At 42.7% G+C, this 16,575-nt stretch overlaps 1 protein-coding gene across 1 annotated transcript in view; it reads left to right on the top strand.

Annotated features, from left to right (window-relative positions):
• The window catches only part of kdm4b (lysine (K)-specific demethylase 4B), a 46,586-nt gene extending 31,339 nt beyond the window's left edge, over positions 1–15,247 (top strand). Inside the window, exons 11-22 of the mRNA XM_070960644.1 lie at positions 138–388; positions 896–1,016; positions 1,909–2,069; positions 3,309–3,513; positions 5,476–5,552; positions 5,703–5,758; positions 6,027–6,135; positions 8,888–9,076; positions 9,583–9,759; positions 10,361–10,480; positions 11,896–11,988; positions 12,574–15,247. Of these exons, the coding sequence (XP_070816745.1) occupies positions 138–388; positions 896–1,016; positions 1,909–2,069; positions 3,309–3,513; positions 5,476–5,552; positions 5,703–5,758; positions 6,027–6,135; positions 8,888–9,076; positions 9,583–9,759; positions 10,361–10,480; positions 11,896–11,988; positions 12,574–13,224 (2,210 nt within the window). The 3' untranslated portion in view covers positions 13,225–15,247. The remainder of the gene's footprint in view (positions 1–137; positions 389–895; positions 1,017–1,908; positions 2,070–3,308; positions 3,514–5,475; positions 5,553–5,702; positions 5,759–6,026; positions 6,136–8,887; positions 9,077–9,582; positions 9,760–10,360; positions 10,481–11,895; positions 11,989–12,573) is intronic.
• Positions 15,248–16,575: the final 1,328 nt, after the last annotated feature.

Here is a 16,575-nt window from a genome sequence, read left to right as displayed (position 1 = left end):
CCAGATTGTCTTGAACTCTCTGCAGCTGAAATATGGAAAACTCATATCTGCTAAATTTAGAAAACATTCCAAATCCAAAAACTCATCATGGCTGTGTTTTTGATGAGCCATCACTACTCCTCTCTTCTCATTGCCAGCTCCAGAACCTGAGGCCAAACCACAGAACTTGGCAGAGGACATTGAGAAAAAGAAGCACAAAAAGCCAAAGAAGATGTCAAATACCAACAATGCCATCACTGGGTTTGAGGAAGCGTTTGAGCAGTTTGCTACAGCCAGCATAAAGAATTCAAAGAAAGCTATAGTCAGTCACGCAGAGGTGGGGAACCTGCTTAGCCCAAGACAGAGCAGCATCCCCGCAGACAGCAAGCTGGACGTGAGTCCCACCCAGGTAAGACTTTTCAGCTCAAAGTCCATTCGATTTGTCCTTCTTGTTATTTTTGTCCAACAGGGCAGCACAGTTGTATTGTTCTCAAGCCACAGTTGCTGGTGTTTTACTGCACAAAAATGCAGCTGTTTGATCTGAAAATGAAGTCAAACCTCTAAATTTTAATCGCTTTGTCCGCCACATTTGCAAGTAAAGCAGTTTAATTTAGGACGGCAGAAAGATGCTGATATCAGTTTAATACACAAATCAAATCCACAAAGAGAAAATGAATTTTTCATAGACAATTAATTTAATATTGCTTATCCACTGAACTTCTGTATTAGAAAACGTGTTAAAACTTACAGCTGTACCAGTAATATATTTATATTAAGCGCTTGCCCACAGCAAAACAACAATTTACAAAATGAATGTCAACTTTTTGAGTACATTGAAAAGATTTGATTTATTTGCTGTTGCATTTCTGAAGGTCAAAACCATTGAACTTAAAAAAGCAATCTTGTGTTTCATCAGGCATGTTACTCCAAGATGAAGATGCCAACAGAGGTAAAAAAGAGTCGCCGTCACCCGCTCAGCAAGCCACCCATGCGTTCCCCCTTATCCATCTTAAAGCAAGATCCGACCAGTGACAAAGGTGTGAATCTGTGTTCGTACATCTCTTTAACCTTGAGTGTATTTTATTCTAAGTATTTGTTTTGTTATAAAATCAGGACCATTTGCGCAGACAGGTTACTGTTAAAGTGGAGTCCGTTTTTTTTTTTAACAAGCAAGGGTTATGGTTACTAATATGGTTACATTTATTCACCCACATTATTCATTCCACTCATTGTCCTCTTCATCACGCTGCTTAAAATGAACAACACACCAGTTTTTGTTTTGATTATCGATCTTGAGACAGAAAAACAAATGGGACTAAAACTCCCTGTGGGGATAATGAAATCAAGGCTTCAAGGCCTCTCGTCACTCTCCACCCTTCCGTCTTTTTCTTTTTATTTTCTGACTGACATGTATTGATCCGGGGATCATGACTTCCAATTACCTGCTTTCAAAGTCACTTTAAGTCGGCAGCAGGGGACCTGACTCGGGGCCTGTCCTTCAGAAGGGTGGATGTGGGACAAGGAGAAAGAGAGAGAGTTAAATGGCGAGCTTGTGAAGAGTTCCTCCTGCCTTCTGTCCAGGTTTAACAAACAGTCTGCATCAGTAGCTTCAGGGGCTTCACTGCGAAATTGATTCCAGACCCACTACAGCAAGTTGTTGATGGCCTGTGCTGTTTGTGCTCATCAGCCAATTATATCAGAAGTGGTGCTGTTATTGTCTGGAACACAATGTGCTATTTTTGTCTGCCTCCCTTATTAAAACCCTGCTGCTTTTCCAAAAAATGCCTCACGTGCATTTTCAGAGAGAAATAAAATCCTAACCAGTAATGAATCCTCCAACATCTCTTCACTGTGCTTCATTTACTTAAGATTGTGGATGTCTTCTTTTGCAGCAGAACATCTTTCATGCATTTTATTTTTTACCTGCAGAGCTCTCCTCCCCCATGCCGCTGGACAGTGACATGAAGAAGCAGGAGCACCTGTGGCAGAATCAGTCGCCCAACTTCCTGGCAGAGAAGGCCTTCAATGCTGCAGTGGCAGCACTCAAACCGCACTGTGCTATCTGTTCACTCTTCTGTCCTTACACAAAGGTACAGTCACCCAGTGCACCAGAAGCACATACTGTCTGTGTCAGTGACGCATAGGGATGGGAATCGAGAACCGGTTCTTTTTGAGAACCGGCTCCCAGTAGCTCAATTCCTTGGAATCATTTGCCTGCCTGGTTAACGATTCTGCTTGTCGATTCCGCCTGTCTTGCACATGCGCGATAACGTCACGCACACTGCATTGTTTTGGTTTAGAACATAGCCGATATGGCATCGAGGCAGAAACGCTCCAAAGTATGGCTATATTTCACGCGAAAAGATGACACCAGGGCCACTTGCAACACCTGCAAAGTTTCCATTTCTTCAAAGGGGGGGAAATACCTCCAACATGCTAAAACATTTGTCCACACAGCATGCAATTAATTTGCAGGAATGTCACGTTTTTGATACGATACTCAGCGACGCTTGTGTATCTAGCGGCAGAGCAAACACCAGGGCGTCATCTGTTATTAGTGCCGAAGGTAATGTTGAACTCTTACAAGCCGTGTCTGTTGTGTTGAGGTTAGCGCCATTTCACTGTGTAAACTGCTTTCGCCATATGAATCATCTCCATGTCCTCCATCAAATTTAGATGACGATGACTGTCAGAGTCAGACTGGCTCAGAGGCTGCAGCGGGCACTGGCAGGTCTCGCGCACCTCTATCCACTCCTTTCACTGAGGCAGGGAAGAGTAAAATGGAATTTCACAGAGTAGTCACTAGATTTGTGGTGAAAGGTTTGCATCCTTTTGCCACTGTAGATGCCCCTGAATTTCGGTTGGTTAATTCGTTCGTTTTATCTGGCATATCTGTTCAAATGAAAATCAGAAATTTGAGTTCTGTCAGAGTTGCATGTTGTTATTTTAACCAGTGTAGTTCTGCTTCATTCATTCCTACTCTGAGAAATAGCTCACCTACTTTTTAGGTTTGTTCTGACGTTATGTATGTATATGTCATATTTTCTGTGCAGAGATGAAAATATAAAAGACAGTTAACGCAAACAAACCCATTTGTACTCTTTTATTTCCTCACCCAATGAGAATCGATAAGAGAATCGAGAAGGAATTGGATTGATAAGCAAAATCGATAATGGAATCGGAATCGTTAAATTCTTATCAATTCCCATCCGCAGTAATGGGCAGTGATAGTAGTAGCAGTTCCAAAATCAGTCCTGACTGGTGTAAAGGCTGACCAGTAATCAACATCGATACAATCCACTAACTGTATCATCATTTTTCCTTTCCAGCCACACAAAGGCAGCTTCATTTCAAACGACTCCCATTGCAGCTCCATTCCCCGCCATGGCAGTCTGACTCGTCCGCTGGTCCCAGAGATGTGCTTCAGTGTCGGTGCATGCAACACTGAGCCTCCACCCACCAACTATCACATCGGAGAGGATGGCACCAGTGTTCTGCTCCGCTGTTCGTCTTGCCACATGCAGGTTCATGCCAGTAAGTATGAAGCAGCAGCAAAGAGTGCTGGCTGTGACACGTAGTCTAGTGTCACGTAGTGTGTCGTGGAGCAGTGACTCCTCGGAAGAGCTGCACTAATTTAAAAGGTGGGATTTTTGCTGCATAGTGTGCTCAGATTCACAATGTATGCTGTTAATGAAAAGTCAACACTGCAGAAGCGGGAAGCTTTCTAGCATAGAGAACTTAATTACAACTTTAACACTGAAGCAGCTCCAGGATTTGTGAGTGCAGTCATTGAGAGCAGCCTCAGGTTTACTCAGGTTTTAAAGGATGTTAGAAGTTGGTCTAAATCTACATTTTGACATTTTTTTGCCATGTATTTATGTTATTTATGTAATCCAGTTTAAAAAAAGAACTAAGGGGATGGCTGCCGCTGCAAGCATACAATAAAAATTCAGACCAAAGACAATGTAGTTAGCATTATAAGACCCGTGTACATAGGCAAGCCGCGCTTCCTATTTGAGTAAGACTAAGTGTCCAGAATAAAACTCTTTATTTTGTGGATTTAAAAAAATGTAAAGTTTTCCCACTGTTTATTATAGATAAGTTCGGTTTGATTGTGTAGAGCTGGGAGACGAGCAGCTGTGGGCACACTGCAGAGTTTGATTTCTAACACAGAATCGTGGTCTCAGCCAGCTACAAACCCTCTACATGGACTCACAAGCTTTACAGACAGACTCTGCTGGGCATTTCGCCATTCTTCTCTATTCACAACTTTTTCTTTTTATTCTTTTTTTTTCTCTGGACCCCTGAGAATAGAGTTGGGAAAATAGGAGGCACAGAAGATGAGACTTCACTACAGCAGTGCAGCAACCTGTCTGCTCAATTCCCCTGTTTCCACTCTCAGTGAGGCTCCATAGTTTAGCTCTCCTTGACTCAGGTTAAACTAGCTAAGTGGCTGCTCAAGCAGCGCAATGGCCTCTCTGAAGGCATCACATCGTAAGCTTCTGCAGCTCTTTTTTACCCTGATTTCTGCACATAATCATTTTTCACAAAGAAAGTCCACTTTTAGGAGCATATCCCTGCTGTCAAAGCAAAGCATGAAAGGAAGGGCATCTTGTTAGCTTGTATATGAGCCATGGGATCTCTGTGCTTGTCTCTACCTCTCATTGACAAACATAAACACTAGTCATGGTGCAGATAAACATAATAAATGCTCATTAAGTGGCATTTGTTAAAAAAAAGTTTTACAGTGATACCTATATATCTGCTCATAATGTCCATGTGTGGATATTTTGCTGTCAGATGGCACATACAACCAGATAATTGCAGCATGGACATGTGCACATATGCCCAATCAGGAACACACACACACACACACACACACACACACACACACACACACACACACACACACACACACACACACACACACACACACACACACACACACACACACATTTGTCAACCCTCCTGGGTTCTTATTATCCCTAAAGCTGGAGTGCACCTTCAAAAAGGCCAGTTCATTAGTCATCCAGGGATGAGCTGGGCTCAGCTGGGGAAGCAGTGCTGCTATTGATAAGAGGACATGAAGCAGAAAGAGCTCTTGTCAAAAACAGCAGCTCTATGCTCCATTCCTCTGCTCCTCATTGTTTTGGATTGAACATTCAACTAAAAATCATCCCGACCTGTCTAGGTGTTACATAAACGTGGAAGCCTTTTGGTTCAGAAGCTCAAATTGGAGATGGTGACAAGAGGATTGGACAAGTTCTGTAGAAAGTGCGAGCAAACCGCTTGGTTTTTTTCAAGTCCTTTGCAGAAAAGGATATAAAAAAAAATTATAAAAATTCCAAAGTATTTTGATAAATACTGAATTAATAGCAGAGCCTGACTCAGGTTGCCATGGATCCCACCATTAATGCATATTAATACCCAGAGTGTGCTTAAGTGAAAAGGTTACATGAAAGATATGTGAAACCGTTAATATCTACTCTCTTACAGGTTGTTACGGTGTGAAGCCAGACTCTGTCAGTGAATCCTGGATGTGCACCAGGTGTGCTGAAGGAGCGTGGACCGTGGTGAGCAGCAGCATCACCTTACACAAGAAATAAATAAACTTTAACTTTGGGTCCAAACACAAGTCTAGAAAAACAGTTTGATCTGTCCCATTGTGTCTTCTCTGCCCCTCACTGCCTAAACTCAATCCTTCCTTACTTTGTGTTTTTCAGGAGTGTTGTCTCTGTAACTTGAGGGGAGGAGCTCTGAAGACTACCACAGACGATCGGTTAGTGGCTTACAACAGAACCTCTAGGGCATATTAAAATGTCATTCCCCAGTAAACAACAAAACAACACACTATGATGGGAATATCATTAAGATTGTACTGACTTTCCAGCTCCAGAGGATTTCTCCATACAGTTTTCTTCCTAAAAATAAATATGTGGATATATCTCTGCAGATTGCTGTTGGGACAGAGTTTGTAAAGAAAGCACAGAAAAATGTATCTCTCTCTCTCTCTCTCTCTCTCTCTCTCTCTCTCTCTCTGTAACCAGGTGGGTCCATGTTATCTGTGCCATCGCTGTGGCTGAAGCTCACTTCGTCAACGCCATTGAGAGGGAGCCAGTCGACGTCACTGCCATACCAGAATCACGCAAGAATCTGGTAAGTGTAATCATGGTATGGTGTGATGTCAGACCGGCAGTGGTCAACACTTAAACCCAAGAAAGCCCACAAGTCACTGCTCACCGCCGCCGTGTTATTTCATTTGCCCTGTCTTGATTTTATGGAATCCTTTCTTATTCCCTTTCTCATTGTCTCACTCCTGCAGCCTTTTCCCTACATTTAAGCGACTTGGTGTCTTTCCTGCTCGCCGCTTCTGTATCTGTCACTCTCTCCGTTATCCTCTCTCCTTCCCTGGTGGATGGATAGCTTGTGTTTTCTTGCGCGCTGTGGAAGACACGGGGTAAAACATATGTGTTGAGGGGAATGGCTGAATAATCAGCTGTCATTTCTCACAGCGCCAAATGAACTGAATCGATCCCATGGGCAAGAGGCAATTTCCACACTGCTGCCACATCTTTGAACACAACTTACGCCCTCCCTCCCCTCTTCCGCTCCGTCCCTGCTTCCCAGTCTCTGCTACGCTCCATTCACCTGATCCCACTTCACAGGCAACGCAGTGCTTGCTGGTGCGTTATCACAAATCTGCAAATAATGTCACCTCTTTGACTCCCCTTCTCTCTGAATAATCTATCAAAGAGAAGCTGGGTGACATTTGCATCTGAGTGCTGTCAAAGCAGGTTTCCTCCATGTCTTCTTAAAAGGCCATGAGAAGAAGCTCTGCAGTCTAATGATTCGGATGGCTGGGCTGATAAAATGTGAACACGCACCCTTGAAACCAGTTAATATTGTGCCGTGTGCAGCAGTCTCCTCCATCTTTGAATGTTTGGTTTACAGGGACAGAGAGATTTCACACAAGCTTCTTTTGTCTTAGGTGTTTCAGAATTTCTCAGACACAGCAACAATGCGCAAAACCTCAAAACTAGTACCTTTCCCAAAGGTAGCGCTGCACCTCGCACCTTGAGGTACTGCGATCTCTTTTCTTGTGAGAAAACAGCCACAAGCTTGGAAAAGCAAGCTGCTTAAATAAGTCATCATACGGTCCTTAAAACTGTTTTCCACCTATCATTCCAAGTCCATTCTCCTGTTACATGCAGCAGCACACAAACCCAAACAATGATTTCATCAATTATCAACCACTGTTCTAGTTTTGGTTTACTTCCGAGCGTAGATTTAGTGTGCACTGGTGTGCAAAGCTTCTTGTATGCTACCAGGGTCCAGAGCCAAAGTTTAGACATTTTAAAATTTTACAGGTGGAGCCTTAAAATGTATAAAAAGATGAAAATAAATGATGTTTTGGTTGGCTTCTTTAAAAATATCACAGATTTTGAGTTAGAGATTAAATGTACATATAAAAACAGCAGGGTGAAGGAGATTTAAACAAACAAAAGGACATACGACTCATGTTTCTTACTGCTTTTTTTCCAAGCTTCTCTGGTGTCATGTCACTACTTGCCTCTGATTTCAGCTGTAGAAAAATAGACCAGCCTGGAGAGAACTATAAACCATACCAGCCGATGAAATATCACACAGCGCAGCTCTGTTGAGAGCTGTTGTACATTCTTTTTCCTGCACCAGTACAAAAATGAAGTATTGGCAATTTAATAAAGAATTTTTATTTTTTATTGATCGGCCATGCGCCGCGCTACAGCTGTCCGTAGTGTGATTTGTCAAAAAGGAGGAGGATGGAGAAGGAAGGTTGAGAGAGAAAGCATGAGGGATTGGGAAGACATAGTGTGTGTGATGATAGATAATCACAATAAGACAAGTACACAGAAAGATAGCCGTCACATGAGATAGAGAGCTGCTCGCAAAGCTGTAGGGGTAATAGGTCGAGTCTGCCTGTTAGATCGAAGTATGTCGCCACGAGTTAAACATTTAGAATGCCACTTTTCTCTCATCAAATATGTTTCTTGGCAGATAATATCTTAATAGATAATGTTTAGGATTTTTCAGGGAGATAATGTTTCTTAAGCACACCTACATCAGTGTATTTAGAAGATATGACAGGCCAGATTCCCACACATGCTCTCATTCTTTCCTTGTTCCCATCCAAGCCTTTTGTCCGTCTCTCCCTCGTTCTCTTGGTTTTAACTGAATTGAGTGACAGAGAAGGAGAGCGTAAAGACACAGAGGGGTGGACGCGAAGGTTAGAAGGACTCTAAATGAATTGAAAATGAAGAGTGAAGTTTGTGGGTTTGTGGGTCTCTTGGTGAAGAGTAGACGAGGTTCCTGGCCAGAGGCAAAGATTTGGCTGGCTGGTGGTAATTTCACACTCAGGATGTGGGGATGGAATCAAGGGATTTGACAAGCGAAGTGCCCCAAGGGAGGGGAGCAAATTCCTTGTATGGTTGTGAAAGAGCAGAAGTTGAATAAGTGATGCAAGACACCAAAAAGCCAAATTCTGTTTTTCATTCTGTTTTCACCTCCTCAGAATAGCAGGGTGCGGTTTTAGGACGTCAGGTTCTAGAAATAAGATTCAGCAACTGTTAAACGATTTAATGCTCATTTTTGAGGATTATCTGAGGCCATGGTCCCTTTGAATATCGTCAACACCAGTGTTTGCCTAAGCCAGTAGCTTTCTGTGCTGTCCCATTGGGATAAAGTAGATGTTTACTTTCACTGGCTTTGAAAGCCACAACCGGCAGGTGCTTCCAGTCTGAACCATAGTACCATAATGGCATTCCTGTGAGTCTTCAATGTCCATGAAAGAGAATGCATGAAATAGACATAAGCTTTGGACCTCAAGGGGAAAATGACCAACTAAAGTCCTTCTTTTCTGTGTCCATTGTAGAAGTGTATGTTCTGCCACAGCAAGAATGCCAATCAGAACCGCGGCGCCTGCATCCAGTGCTCATACGAGAAATGCGCCACCTCCTTCCACGTCACCTGCGCCCAGATCGCTGGAGTCATCATGATGCCCGCCGACTGGCCCTATGTGGTTTCTGTCACCTGCCACAAACATAAAAGGGTCCCTTCAAAGGTAAGTGCAAATCAAGAGGTTGAGTGTGTGTTCTTTATCGTCCAGTGTTTCAGATGTGATGGGAGGTTTTTCGGATTTCCTGACGGAAGCGATAATTCTGCTGACCAACTTTACTCTGTTTTTCGTATGTTCTGAGATGACTCCATGGAGCATTGAGATTTGTGTCACAGAAGCATAAAAATTGGTCAATGGGGTTAATGAGCAGAAGAGTCACTGGTTTGATTTAACACACCGTGTTTTAACTTGTTGAGAGTAAAGACAGATGACGCGCATCTGGTTGGTAAACCCTTGAGAACACAATTACTCAAGAACCACATGCACATGATTTGAACGTATTTCAGAGCTCCTTCCTGCTCGAATATTAATGCTTTACATCTGAGTTCCTGTGTGAAGACATAGGACTATCTTTATCACTGCTACTTGAACAGACACACACAAACCGTAGTGAGGTCTGATCTCTTTTCATCCCTGTCCTCTAACTCTCTGTGCGGGTTTTCTCCCCCCAGCCTCGGACAACACCCAAAGGCTCACCGGGTCTGACCTTAGGCCAGAAGGTGATTGGTCGCAACATCGATGGCTGGTACTACCACTGTACCATCATCGGCATGGCAACACAGACGTTCTACGAGGTCAACTTCGATGACGGCTCATATTGTGACAACCTGCACCCAGAAAACATATTAGTGAGTATTTTTACAGCTTCGTTAGACACCCACCTGTGTACAGTTTACAGCGATCACTTCAACAAATTTATTTCTCCTCTTTAAAGCCAGGAGGAAATATCCTAGCAACTGCCACATGCTTGGTTGCTGGAGCATTTTTGTCAAATGAAAATATAATAACTAAATGTAACTTCAAATAACCTTTGAAGACAAACTGCCATATGATAACAACTAACACAACTTTAATAACAAGTGATAAAGAATTAAGTTCTGTGATGAAGAAGAGATTGAACTTTAGATGAATCCTCTGCTGCCTACTCAAGCTCCTCGAAGCATTTTGAATTGTCTTCGTCAAACTTCACTGAACATCAGGGACCTGATGAAAATCCTGTCAAAAAAATCTTTATTACTCAGAGTTCTTTATTCTGTGTACAGAGTCTGTCTGTGAGCTGCCTCAGGTCACTCATTGTAATATTCCTTGTGAATTGGGAGAAGCAAAATGACACATACGGATCTCTTAATTGCAGTTTCATTCTTCTCTCCACCTACTCTTTCTATTCCTGTCCATCCTCTTCCTCTTTTGTCTACATCATGTTGCTCTTCCTCGTCCCTCCTCCTCCAGAGTCATGACTGCCTGCGTACTGGTCCCCCTGAGGCGGGGGAGTTGCTTGTGGTTGGCACGGCAGAGGGTCAAGTCCTCAACGCTTCCTTTGTCAGACAGCACACCCAGAAGGTCTACCAGGTGAGGAAAAACACAACTTTTGCACATTGCACATTGCTCATTTGCACTCAAAACTGCTAAAATATCTGTGATGAAAACTCCAAAGTCATCTAGAGGTTAGAGACTCAGGTCTGAGGCTAGAAAGTCACCGCTTTAACTCTGAATCTCTGAACAGACTGACGTTCAGTCCTTTTTCCTACAGAGATTTATCCACTGTTCATACAACTGATACGCAACTCTATGTTATAAGAGAGCGTAGAAAACAGTCGCATTGCTCAGCCACTGCTGCTCAGATGTCTTCAAGCAATGTTTGTAATTCCCAGCTGCGGTGTGTGCAAGTGCATGAACCTTTACACGTCGAAAAAGCACACACAGTTTCAAAGGTGAAAAACCTGAGTGACGGCATCATTTACATATATCATCTGATGCTCTTCTGCCGAGTGACTTGGAAGTGATTGAACCTGTGCACTTTTGGGAACAGGGTGGTCTGTGCAATTGCTTTGCCACCCTCTGGTGTGGCTCATGCGAAAAGCTTGGCTGCTCTTGTAGTTTACGGTGAAGCAGTTTGATACAGTGTAGCATTAAAACATAAAGTGGAGCCATTTAGCATCACTGGTGCATGCTGGGGAATTTATAGGGCAAATATGCAGAGTGCTTAAAAAGTGGAAAATGTAAAATTGAGTAAGATTCTCTGGACTAGAGTGAGGGAGGCTTGATCTTGATCTTGACAGTCACTTACATAGATACAGGCATGTATGACCAGACAAGGTTAAGTGAGGTTATTAATCTTAGATCTTGCCGTGACACTGGTTTTGTAAGTGCTTCCAAGTGTTTCTGACACATGCACACACACAAAACCGAGACAGAGTTTATGGAGACTGCTTCATAACCCTTAATATCAGTTACTGAATGAGCTGTTCAGTCCTGTCTGTAAATCTGTGTCGTATCTCTTTCCCTTCATGTCCCCGTGTAGCCTGCTGGCTGCGGCACTGAGAGTCCAGTTAGAGCCGAGGAGCACGGTTACAATGCATTAAAAACAAGCCTCCAGCTGGTCACCGTGTCAGGGCCGAAACCCTGACCGTTTTTTTTTTTAACATTTGAAACACTTAGCTGATGCTCCCATGCAGTCAGTGAGCAGCTTTGGGGTTCAGTGCCGTGGTCAAGGGCATTTTGACAGGACACATGGTTGCTGATGGAACCATTTATAATGGCTGAGATCCCATCTGTGACTTCTGGGTACAAGTTTGTATTTTTGCACACTAAGCCACCCTGCTACTCTTTCTTCACTACCCACGGATTGTTCTTCTTTTGCTCGGCTAGTGATGTAGTTTCCTGCTGAGTTGAGTGTATTTGCATGTATATGTTTGTTGCTTATATTTGACAAACCAATTGGAAATGTTAGTGTATTCATCCAAAGGTTTATTGTGTCTGCCCAGGTTGAGTTTCAGGACCAGACTCAACTGATGCTAAAACACTCAGAGATCCATCAGCTTGATCAGGAACTGCCCAAGAGGGTCCGAGCCAGACTGGTGAGTACATTACTGAAAGTCTGCTCTCTACTCTGCTCACACACCATACATAGGGTGTTCAGTCTTGTCTTAGACCCTTCAGTTTGGCAGGTGTCTGGGTTGATACAGCAGATCATAGAGCTGGTTGTAGCAGCAGCAACCAAATGATAGCTTGTATTGTTCAATAAGCAGTAAGAAGTTGCAGATAACACTATTTGTTCAAGCGAACAGCCAACGCTTCGCAGCCCACAGAGGATAAAGGCCTGCGTTTGGGCCAAAATGTGTAGGTTGTTAGATGTAATATTATTTGATGTGGAAAGAAAAACTGTCGGTCGACTTCTGAAATGCCAGAGAAGCTGTCCATGAAAATGTGTGTCAGAAGGAGACTGTGTTGACTCTTGAAATCCTAATCAATCTTGAAGACACACAACAGACTTGACAGGTTATATTCTTAAACCGACCACACTGGGTGATTAAATAAAACAGACCATGAGCTGACATGAGTGCGTGCAGTGTAGTACGTCGGGAGTGATGTTTGGACACAGGCTGTGGACACGTGGGCCTTATGAGGAGTTTCTAGCTAAGTCTGCACCTGTCTGTTTTCAGGCCATACCTGTGACACAGGAGGAAGTTCCTTCAGGAGATGAAGCCCAAGCAGCCAAACGCCGCTGCCTGCCCTCAGGTTCAGCCCCACCTACTGAAACCCCTATGGAGACAAGCAATGAGCCCGCCTGCCCCGCAACTACAGCCCCAGTAGCAGCAACAGCAGCAGGACAAGCAACCAGACGCCGCTGTGTGTCCTCAGGTGCAGCCCCGACTGCTGAGACCCCCATGGAGGCACCCGATGAGCCCGCCTGCCCCCTGACTACAGCCCCGGTAGCAGCACCAACAGCAGAACATCACAGTATTAGTACACCGCTGACCTCATGTCTGTCCCAGCCTGACACAAGCCCACAGGATGCCCCCGCTCCAATCAGTGGGATTCAGATGGACGCTGAGACTCCAATGGACACAGGTGTCACCCTCACCGACGCTCCAATGGAGTCAACACCGGCCTCAGACCCTACGCTGACTCCGCAGCCGACCCCTTTTCACTCGACGTTGAACTCGGACCCCCTCCTGTCTAACCCATCCCCTCCTCCACCCCCCCAGCACATGTCTGAAAGCTACATGCCGAGCAGCGGCTACGTTTCCTACATGGAGGCCCTCCTCCATTCACATTTCCCTCAGGACGACGGCCCTGGACCCCTGTATTAATAACCGATTCCACTATATTATTACTTAGCCAGTGGAGGCTGAGCCCATAGGAAGTAAGCTAATGGAGGTGGATTCTACTGAGTGCTGTAATGGACAGAACACATTTCCTCCACCTGCTCTGAGAGCTCAGGGCAGGAGCAGGAAAAGATGGGGACACATGAGCACTCCTTTAATGCATGTTACTTTTCTGTTTTTAATGTATTTGCAGTGGTGCTTTAGCCTGCTCTGAAGCAGCAGCAGCTAAAGAGGTCAAGGTTTTATTTTTAACTTTATTATTATTATTATTATTGTTATTATTATTATTTGTCCTTTTTTAAAGTTTAGGCCTTTTTTGCGTTTTTTGTTTTTTTTTTTCCTGTTTTTGCTCAGCTGCTGTGCTTTTCTCCTCCATCTTATTATGACTACGTCTCTGGGTGGTATCAACTCCATACCTCGTTGCATTAATTCAGTAACAGCACACTCCTGTTTTCTTTGTACTGGAAGCCAATAACTATGACTATGCCTCTCAACACTGAGGCCCTGGTGGACTTCACTATTTTTTTTCCTTTTTTAAAAACAAGTAACCAGCAACAAAATCTATTTTTCAATCCGGCCACTTGTGGCTTTGAAACTGGTGGAACACGTGTCACATTGTCCATCTACAGGATATTTTCTGCAAGGTGTTTTATTGTCCTGTTGCAAGAGGTAAATGGGGGAAATGGGGTAAAAAAGAAATGTATTGTAAGGGGAACTCAGTATTTAAATGTCTTAGTCAAATATTGAAAGAATTATTTGTAATAGAAGAAACCTGTTGAATGCAGACGTTAGTAGATTGCAATGAATCTTTGTGAAGATGTGTCACAGTAGTTAACAGATAAGACCTTTTATGTATTGATGTCATTCAGTCATTTGGTGGCTCCACTTTTCACACCCAAAACTGTCTCAGGGTTCCTACATGTGGAAAATGAATTCCGTTTTAACATCCGAGTCCTCACACAGTTAATGAAGTACAGAACAGCCCGGAAAACTGCCTCAAATATTACTCAGTCATAATTGGCACTTGAGTATCCGTTGCTTATATTATCACATTTGCTCCTTAATATTTGTCCATTATACTGAGTGATATCTTTGTTTACTGTCACATTTCTCCGATGCGCTCATGAATTATGAAGTCAGTTTAAAGGACGGAAGCGTGGAAAGTGACGTTTGAAAAAATAAAGGAAAATATGTAGGAACCCTAAAATCTGGAAATATTTTGTACCATTCTTGGTTGAAATTGTGTGTATAAATCAATATTGTATATTAATAATGTTGTCTGTTTTTTCTATTACTGTATCCTTTGTATGTTCATTTTCAGAAATGAATTCACAGACTTGGCCAATCCAAAATATTAATACCTTTTATTTGTGACAGACTGTCAGAGGCGTTTTACTCAGTTTGTACTGGTAAACACAGCTTTGTTTTCTTTGATATGGCCATTTTGTGCTACAGAGGTGCTACAGAGATATTAAACTGCTGACAAACTGAATTTCCTCACCTTGTACATACTGCGGGCCTTCTGTATTGTGAATGAAATTTGTAAATGTTGCACATACCTTTTCTTTCTGTCATCACAACTGAGATGTTGGAACACATCTGTGTTCCTGTGTCCCAATGATATCCATCAAGAAAATCTTATTTCATAGGGATTAAAGTGGGTTGCTAGTCGCCAGCTCTTCTGTGTTTTGTGTGTTCAGTAACCTGGAGATTCAAAACGTCAAAATTGTGAGACTAACTGTGAAAAGACAATGAAAAAGTCTCTGTGTCATCCAACTCCTTGTTATTATTAGATGTGACATTGAGGGATGGACATGGAGATAACAGCTTCCACTTTATTATTATTATTTATGACCACTATGTACATTGATATTGTGATATCACTCAAGATAATCAATTTTCTGGAAACCCAGTTCTCATATGTATAAACTAACCAGGTGGGGATGTCTGGTTTTGGCTAATCCAGTGAATTAAACTGATAAATAAAGGTGCTGCATCATATTTATTTCACTATCCTGTAACTCCAGTTACACCATGAAACTGATCTGTTCATTGATATGCAACACGACCCACAAAGGCCCAGTGCCTACCTACCTTTGGACAGAGCCAGGTGAGCTGTTTCCTCCTGCTTTCAGTCTCATGGCTGTAGTGTCGTACAACCCCGATTCCAAAAAAGCTGTGGGATGCTGTGTAAAACAAATAAAACAGAATGCAATGATTTGCAAATATTTTTCAACCTGTATTCAATGGAAGACAGATAACAATGAGAGAGGAAAAGGACTCGATCCTCCAACTCATCCTCAGTGGATATGACGTATTAATGAATTTGTATGCAGAATATTAATATGATATTTAAGGGAAAAAAAACTACAGTAGCAGCAGTCAATGCAAAAGCAGTAATGGTCCACGGTGTAAAATTTAAGGGGATCTATTGTTGCAATATGGAATATAAATATATATTTATATAAATATAATTTTAGTATCTTTCATTTGTATATAATCACCTGAAAATAAGAATCATGTTTTTGTTTCCTAAGAATGAGATTTTAATATCTGCATCAGGATCTGGCCTTCTTCCTGAGAGTCTGCCATGTTGCACCTCCATATTTGAACAGCAGCCCAGAACAGATCAATCATAAATGCTCAAATTTGACCTCCATAATAGCCAGTAAAAAAACCCCCCAAAAAACTGGGGGTCCACCACCAGTACTCAGAGGGTGAAGAGATGGCCCTCAGTGCAAACAGCGGGCGACCTGTTGCTGAAGGCATCTGTGGAGGAAGCTCATCTCATCCAACCAACCCTAAAGACTCGAGGGTCTGCTCCTGAAGACTCGAGGGTCTGCTCAAAACACTGATTTTCTTCTTATGGTGCAATTCTCTGTAATTGACTGCTGTTCGTTTTCAGATTTGTAGTTGTCCCTCTGACATCACATTCAAAAGTGACTCTGAATTACACAGTATATTTGAACAATTCAGACATGGCCTGCACACTGTTGGAAAAACAAAATATCTAATTAGATTGATAAAGTCATAATTTAAGAGTCTAATTTTCATCTTCTCAAGAAGCAGACCTCACAGCTCACCTCAATAAGACGCTGTTCAGCATGGCTTAGACTGAAAATAAGCAGACGTAGCGCTGTGTAATTCAACGTCATTATTTTTGTTTCTGTAGCTCTCTGTGAAAAACGTGTGCAACGTGTACTTAAGGAAACAAACTGAAAAATCCAATTTAGAAATGGACCACACAAGACTGCACATGCAAAAGACAAAAATGGAATTTACTGAGTGTTGTTAAAAGAAAAGGATGTAACACAGAGGCAAACACGACCCTGTGCC

This window comes from Chaetodon trifascialis, chromosome 4 (assembly GCF_039877785.1).
Source record: "Chaetodon trifascialis isolate fChaTrf1 chromosome 4, fChaTrf1.hap1, whole genome shotgun sequence".
Lineage (NCBI taxonomy): Eukaryota > Metazoa > Chordata > Actinopteri > Chaetodontiformes > Chaetodontidae > Chaetodon > Chaetodon trifascialis.
This window is presented reverse-complemented; position numbering and strand designations above follow the sequence as displayed.